At 61.9% G+C, this 7,682-nt stretch overlaps 1 protein-coding gene across 1 annotated transcript; it reads right to left on the bottom strand.

Annotated features, from left to right (window-relative positions):
- Positions 1–1,095: 1,095 nt before the first annotated feature.
- Positions 1,096–7,122, bottom strand: ALDH3A1 (aldehyde dehydrogenase 3 family member A1). The gene is made up of 10 exons (XM_027518230.1): positions 6,961–7,122; positions 5,152–5,383; positions 4,763–4,848; positions 4,324–4,532; positions 3,650–3,767; positions 3,048–3,189; positions 2,303–2,469; positions 1,801–1,900; positions 1,328–1,458; positions 1,096–1,242 (listed from the first exon to the last, which is right to left on the bottom strand). Exons 1-10 carry the CDS (start codon positions 7,120–7,122, stop codon positions 1,228–1,230), a joined length of 1,362 nt encoding a protein of 453 aa, XP_027374031.1. The 3' UTR covers positions 1,096–1,227.
- Positions 7,123–7,682: the final 560 nt, after the last annotated feature.

Below are 7,682 nucleotides of genomic sequence, written 5' to 3'. Positions count from 1 at the left end.
AGTGTGGGGTCCTGGGAAACCAGAGTGAGAGGGAGAGTGCTGGAAGGAGGGATGTCCTGGCAGGGGGCTGCCATGGGGACGAAGTGTTTTTGGGCAGAGAGCAGGCAATGGTTCAGCCGATGATGGTTCAGCCGATGATGGTTCAGCCGGGTGGGGGGTGGAGGGGAGGAGAGTGGGGACGGGGCAGTGACTCAGGGAAGTGATCTGGGGAAGACTTTGCTTTTGTTTTCAGTCAGTTATTTGGATATTTGCAAAATAAGTAACAGGCACACACAGAACATCCAGTGACCCCGTCCTCTCCCCTGCCCTCCTGGAGTGGATGAGGTAACAGCCAGTGGCCAGGATTGGCTTGTCTCCCCCGCGGTCCCCTCACCCGCCGGCCTGACTGATGCCCTGCTTCCCATGGTCCTCACTGGACCCTGAACCGGGTCCTCAGGCCCCTCAGGCCAGACCCCGGCCCAGAAGCTACTGCACAGTGGGGTCCCAGTGCTGCCCCAGCTCCCCGTCCTCCCACCCCAGAGGCAGCATGCTGGAGTCACCCAGGGGGTCACGTGGACCATCCACCACGGGTCTCACCCAGGGACCCCTGCCCCCGCCTCCTTCGTCCCCACTCTGCTAGACTCCCTGAAATGGAGCTGACATCCCCAAGTTCCAGGGCCCTGAGGCTAAAGGGAAGCTCTGAGGAGAACTTTGCTTCTCCTCAGCTGACAGTGAGGTGGGACTGGAGAGGGTGTAGGGGGGGGATGGGGGATGGGGGGGTAGGGGAAGGGGGGTGGAGGTGGGGTGGGACTGGAGAGGGCGGGGGGAGGGATGGGGGGTAGGGGAAGGGGGGTGGAGGTGGGGTGGGACTGGAGAGGGCGGGGGGGCGGGGGATGGGGGATGGGGAAGGGGGGGTGGAGGTGGGGTGGGACTGGAGAGGGTGGGGGGGATGAGGGGATGGGGGTGGGGGAAGGGGGGTGGAGGTGGGGTGGGACTGGAGAGGGTGGGGGTTGTAGGGGTGGGGGCTGGGGGTTGAGGTGGGATGGGACTGGAGAGGGCGGGGGCGGGGTGGGACTGGAGAGGGTTGGGGCGGGGTGCAGAGACTCGGAGTCCGGGGCTGGTCCGAAGCTTTATTGCTCTATGTTTAGTGTAGCGTGGGGGCGGGGCTGGGTGGGAAGGATGCACTTGAGCAGCGGGGCACCAGGGGAGCCCTCCAAGGGTGCAGTACGGTGAGGCCAGGGCACCGCTTCAGTGACGAGGCATCTGTGGGGGACACGAAGGGCAGTGAGGCCCTTGTCTGGCCGGCGGCTCCCCAACCCCACCCCCGTCCCCACCTCCCACTTCTCACCTTGGCCGGGCTCGGCGGGTATCTGGCTTTGAGGGTCTCTTCGTTCAGCAGAGGCCTCACCAGGCAGGAGCGGCGGTGCGAGAAGGTCTCGAAGCTCTTCCTGCCATGGTAGGACCCCATGCCGCTGTCCCCTGTGGGGGCACCGGCTCAGTGTAGCCCGAGACTCTGATGCTCCTCCTGTGCCCCTTCTCCCATTCGCCCACCCTGGCCAATCCCCGGTTCTGCCTGGGCCAATCCCTGACCTGGGGTGTCTGCCGCGGTGCCTACAGCCCTGGGCCTGAAGAGTCTCACCCCAACCGGCCACTAAGAGAGGCTCTGTGGCCTCTCTCAGGGCCCAGGTGAGAGTCTCGAGGTTCAATGTGGCTTTTGGGTGTGCTGGCAAAGGAGGGGTTGGGGGAGTCTGAGACTCAGCCCAGGGATGGGGGACACCCAGGGGTGGGGCAGCAGGCAGCAAGCTCAGCCCCCAGACTCACCCACACCCCCGTAGGGCAGCGAGTGCACGCTGATGTGGACAACGACGTCGTTGGCTGTCACCCCGCCGCTGGAGGTCTCCGCGATCATCTTCTTAATCACCTGCAATAGCCCCCTGGCCTCAGTCTCCACCCAGGACCCCCCAGCCCTCCCCACCTGTGCAAGTCCAGGAGCTGCAAGGATGTGAGCTAGTGGAGGCCGAGCCCCAGCCTGAGGCCGCTCCCCCTGCCCCCAGAGTCCCAGGCTGGGTCCCCCACTCTCCCCATGGGGATTTGTGCTAAGATGGGAAGAGCAGTAGTTCCCACAACACCGAGAATAGCACCAAGCGGGTCAGCATCTCAGTCAGTGTTCTGTCCGGACTTCAGAGATGAGGGGAAAGGGACTCAGGAAGGTTAGGGGACATCGCACAGCAGGGAGTATGGGGCTAGAATCTGTTCCCTGGGTCTGCGTTTGCAGGGGTGCTGAGCTGGGTTCCCAGGACCCTGGGGAGGGTGCCTGGCCCACCTTGTCGTTCGGTGAGAAGACGTAGAGCGCCAGGGGCTTCTCGCGCTGGGTGATGAACTGGATGGCCTCCTCCAGGCTGCGCACACACATGATGGGCAGGACGGGCCCGAAGACCTCCTCCTGCATCACCGGGGACTCGGGGTCCACGTCCGTAAGGATGGTGGGGGCTAGGCAGGGAGAGGCCAGCGTCAGCCGGCGCCCGGACCCGCCCAGGCACGTGGCCTTCTCTCCCAGCCCTTTACAGACGAGGTCCCCGGGCTCCGCGAGGGGCAGGAGGAGGCCCTCCATCTGGGCTCCACCCTGGAGGGTCATGGGGAGGACAATGGCATAACCAGTATGGGGGTCCCTGGGGGCCCCACTTCAGGCCGCATGAGCCCTGCTGGAGCTCCTCAGCCTCCTGGCAAACTGGGGGCCAACTGGGCCCCCATCTGCTGACCCCCAAGCCCAGGCAGGAGGCCCCTCCCGCTTGGCACACCTGGGGCTCCCATGGTCTCTGCCGCTAGCACCCTCTGCTGAAGCTACTTGGATGGAGCGGAGGTGGGGCTCCTTTAGGCCTTGGGGGTAGGGAGCTAAGGTCTGAGGAGGGGCCTCCCAGGTGGCGCCCAGCTCCTGCCCATGGAGAGGCCTGGAGTCAACCCGGGCCATGGGTGAAAGCAGCTATATTATATGCACCGAAGGGCTTCACCTGCCCCTCGAGGGTCTGTGCCCATTTCCACCAGCCCTTCCGGAGGGCTGGCACACGCACCGATGTAGCGGGTGGTCGCGTCCCCGGTGCCTCCGTAGGCGACCTTCTGGCCCTCCAGCAGGCCCATCACCCTCTGGAAGTGCCGGGAGTTGATGATTCTCCCGTAGTCCCTGGACTTCTTGGCGTCCTCCCCGTAGAACTCCTGAGGAGGTGGCAGGCTCCAGGTGAGGACTGGATGCTCATTGTGGCCACAGGCTGCAAGGCCATAGCAACTCCAAACTGGGAGTATGTGGGCACTGCCTGGTGGAGCAGTGCCACTAAAAACTGCGGGGCTGCCACACCCCTGCTGCCCACCGCCTTCCCCAGGGCATGAAGTGCTGTTGTTTGAAAGAAATACATGCAGGGCGTCTGGACATCACATTGGGCCCAAACATGTGTCCACAGCACGGAGGACGGAGGGGACACGCCACATGAGCAGTGACTGCCTCTGGGGGTGGGATTCCAGGTAGAGCTCTTTTCCTTCTCTGTGCTTTTTAATCTTTTCCAAATTACAGTGCGTGTGGACTACTTGCATGATCAGAAAAAAAATTCAGTCTTTTCGTTAGTCCACGCCCATGTCACTGCCTGGCAGCCCGTCACCCACCCCCGGTGCCAGCACTCACTTTCAGGGACTTTTTGAGCTTCTCCACGACTTGGCTCTGGATAGAGGGGTCACACAGGATGTAGTCGGGGGCCACGCAGGTCTGGCCACTGTTCATGAACTTTCCCCAGGCGATGCGTCTGTGAGAACGCCAGGTTACAGGGCATTCTGCCAGCCGTGGGGAGGTGGGAGGGGGCTCCCCAGGAATAAGCCTCTGGCCCGGTTGGCCCAGGGTCAGGCTGTAAGAGGCTGAGCTGTGAACTGTCCATGGGAATGGGGGGGCATGCCTCGGTGCCCCACTGGCTTCCAGATTCCTGCCAGAGCACACTCATGACCCTGGACGTGATCCCTGGGCCTGCAGTGACCTCATCACCGACTGGTAGGAGGATGTCTGGGGCAGGGGGTCTGGGGTGGGTGGCCTTTGTACCCCTCTTTCAACAGCCTTGAGCCCTGCACGGCCAGGTGTCACCTGCTCAGGGTCCCCACGTCCCAGAAGGCCAGGCATGCAGGGTGTGAAGGGGGGTAGGGCTCTGGCTCGACGCCCCCACCCCTGCAGGAAGTCTTTCCCGAACTCTCTCTGTGAACATGGTGCCCCCACCCCAGCTCCTGCCAGGACCGCAGGTGCCCAAGGACAAGGCCATGTTGGTGTCACTTGGGGTGCCCTGCTGTCCGCCTAGGGTGGGGGCAGCCTCTCACCTGCAGGCAATGTCCAGGTCGCAGTCCTTGTCCACATAGCAGGGGTTCTTGCCCCCTAGCTCCAGTGTGACGGGGGTCAGGTGCTTGGCCGCAGCCATCATGACGACCCTGCCCACCCCGGTGCTCCCGGTGAACAGGATGTGGTCGAATCTCTCCTTGAGCACCTCTGTGGTCTCAGCGACACCCCCGTTGATCACAGGGTACAGATCCTGCCAAGCAAGGACGGAGGCGAGGCTCAGACATGGCCACAGCCCCCTCCCCACCTGCCCAGGCAGCCAACACCAAGCAGACGCCCTCTCCTGGCTCGGGGGTCCATTCTCCTCACCAAGCTGTCCTCACCCCACCCGTGGCTCGGCCTGTGGCTGCAAGAATTCACTATTTCCCCACCCCAAAGACCTGGCCGGGCCTTAGTTCTCAGTGTGCCGGGGGAGCCCATCACCTGGTCCAGGTACTGGGGGAGGATGGTGGCCAGCAGGCTTGCCGTGTTCTCACTCAGCTCTGACGGCTTCAGGACCACCGCATTCCCTGCAGAGCACAGAGAGTCAGGACTGCACCTGGACCACCCCACACTCTGTCCTCCAAGGGACCCAGGACACATGGCGGGAGGCAGGGCTGCATGGACATCCGAACCTGGCTGGGCCTTGGGCACTCAGAGGCCTGGCTGAATACTCTGGTCCTTGCAGCCTCCCAAGAGAACTAGCTCCATCAAACCTCTCCCTGACCGCAGGCCCCATCTTTGCCCAGTCCTCAGCACCCCAGACCCCTTCCTCTGCAGTGAAGGATGGGGACCCCTCATGGCTCCCTGACCTGGAGCAGGGCCCACAGTACCTGCAGCGATGGCGCCCACCATGGGCTGGATGGTCAGGTTGAAGGGGTAGTTCCAGCTCCCGATGATTAGGACCACGCCCAGGGGCTCCGAGTGGATGTAGGCCTCATCCTGCTGGGTGTGGGGGGTCTTCTCCACAGGCTCGTCAGCAGCCCACTCAGGGAGTTTCCTGATCATGTAGTCGATCTCCTCCAGGACATACACAATCTCCTCGTAGTAGGCGGTCCATTCATTCTAGAGAGAGGGTTCAGTGAGGTTCACCCCAGGGTGAGGGCCGTGCAGTGGGGGCTCTGAGCAGAGGCCCCAAGGCCCGTGGTGGTCCTGCTTCCCAGCTCTGTGACCCCAAGTGAGCTTCCTACCCTCAGTCTCCAGATCTGCAAAATGGGAGCAAGACAGGACCTTATGCTCCAGGTGGGCCCATTTAGAACTTGACTTGTTCAGCTGCAAGGGAGCCGTTTACTGCAGAATCCCCAGCCCAGAGCACCCGCCAAGAAGGCACAGGGGGTGGGACTGAGAATTAACCTTTGGGTGGTGAGCTGCAAGGACCCCTTTCTGCAAGTGCTGGGGGCTCAGACAGGTTGGACATGTTGAGTTCAAGGTGCCCAAGGGGACCTCAGACCTGATTTGAGGGTCCCTAGTGAGTCAGGGAGTGCTTCCCTGGTGGCAATGGTAAAGATTCCGCCTGCCAATGCAGGAGACACGGGCTCGATCCCTGGGTCGGGAAGATCCCCTGGAGAAGGAAATGGCAACACACTCCGCTATGCTTGCCTGAGAAATCTCATGGAAGGGGAGCCTAGTGGACTACAGGGCATGGGGGTCCCAAAGAGTCTAACATGACTTAGTGACTAAACAACAAGTAAGTCCAGGGGAACAGAGCTGAAGGGTGTCCAGGAAGGCTTATAGATGAAAATAAGACTTGAACCCAGGACAGAGCCCTAAGAAGACCACCTTGAGAAAGTGGCTACAAGAAATATGCGACCAAAGAGAGTCAGGAGGAAATCCAGGAGACCCTCAAGCCAGGAGAGGAGGGACTGGGCAGCCCATGGCAGGGCGTGGGGTGGGGAGGAAGCCAGTGTGCAGGGTGAGGAGAGAGGGAGTACAGAAGGTGTAATAAACAGCTCTCTCTCGAACTGTGATTGTGCAGAGCAAGATGGAAGTTGTGAAGTCAACCACTTGGATTTTCTTGCTTTTGGTTTTTGTCTTAAGGTTAGAAATCTTGAGAGAGTAAAAAAAAACAAAAACAAAAAAAAACAGTAGCAAAGGGCCAGGAAGCAGAAGGCTTGTAGACTCCAGCCTCTCTGCTCCCCTCCGAGGCAAGACGGGAGGGTGGAAGCAGGTCCAGGTGACTTGGGGGCAGTGAGGGGAAGGGGCTGAGAATTTGGAGGGGTCTGGTTTTGCTCAGAGAGAGGAAAAGATGGGGAGGGAGGGCAGACCCCAGCAGAGTGGCCAGACTGGGCTGTTTCTTGGTATGGAGAACCCAGGGCTCCGCGTGGGCTGAGAGATGGAGGAAAGAGAGGCCAGAGGGGTGTCGTGTTAGCAGGAGATGGTTAACGTGCGCTGGGCTGGGTGGAGAAGGGAGTGAAGCCAGGAGCGGGGATGACAGACGGTGGAAAAGAGCCTCTGGCCCTGTGCAGGGCGCGTGGACCTGGGGCGCCTCGCGCGCAGGGAGAGGAGGGCGCGCAGAGGCGCGCAGTGCTTGGGGGACTAAGTGGCTTCTCTGTTAAGGGGTGGAGCAGTCCGCCCCCGCCCCCGCGCGCAGCGGACATCCTGGGCGCACGCAGTCCGCGCCTCCGGTGGTCCGGCTGGCGCACCTTGTGGAGGTCCGCAGCCAGCGCGCCCACGAGGTCCTTCTCTCGTTCGCGGATCAGGCGCCGCAGCCCCTCCAGCTGCTGGACGCGGAACTGGAGCGGGCGCGTCCGTCCCGAGTTGAAGGCGGCTCTGGCCCGCTGCACCACCTCGCTGATTGCGCTCATGGTACCTGGGAATGGAGAGCTCCTTGCAGGCATGGAGGAGAGCGCCCTCCCGCCGGGCACTGAGACCTGGGGTCCCCAGGGCAACACCCACCTTTGCTGCTGATTTTATAGGATGAAGATCTCCCTGGGGTCACTGGGAAGTGGCACCCTTTTGCCTTTTCAGCTCCCTAACCCCGCAGTCTGGACTGTCCTGGTTGGCAGGCTACCCCTGCCCACCAGCAGATGACGGACCCTCACAATGGGGACCCAGCAGCAGTGACCCAGAGTCCTAAGGTTGTCTACACTTGCTCACTGTGGGGTCTTGGCAGTGTGCTGGGGGCAGGCCCTTCTTGGCACCTCTCAAGCCCCACGCCCACCTCTATCTCTGTGCAGAGCTGTTGACACTCCCAGGCAAACCCTCCAAGTGCTCTCCAGGCACACCCGACAAGGCCAGTCTCCAGATCAAAGGACTCAGGTGGTGACTCCACACCCACACTGAGTAAACTCAGCATCAGGACACACACCCCACCTTTCTGACTGAGCCTCATTCTCAAAAGCACTGGTGGCTTGTCCCCAGACAG

The sequence above is a fragment of the Bos indicus x Bos taurus genome, chromosome 19 (genome assembly GCF_003369695.1).
Source record: "Bos indicus x Bos taurus breed Angus x Brahman F1 hybrid chromosome 19, Bos_hybrid_MaternalHap_v2.0, whole genome shotgun sequence".
In the NCBI taxonomy this organism is placed as follows: Eukaryota; Metazoa; Chordata; class Mammalia; order Artiodactyla; family Bovidae; genus Bos; species Bos indicus x Bos taurus.
The sequence above is the reverse complement of the archived record's forward strand: the minus strand, read 5'-3'. Positions and strand labels throughout refer to the sequence as shown.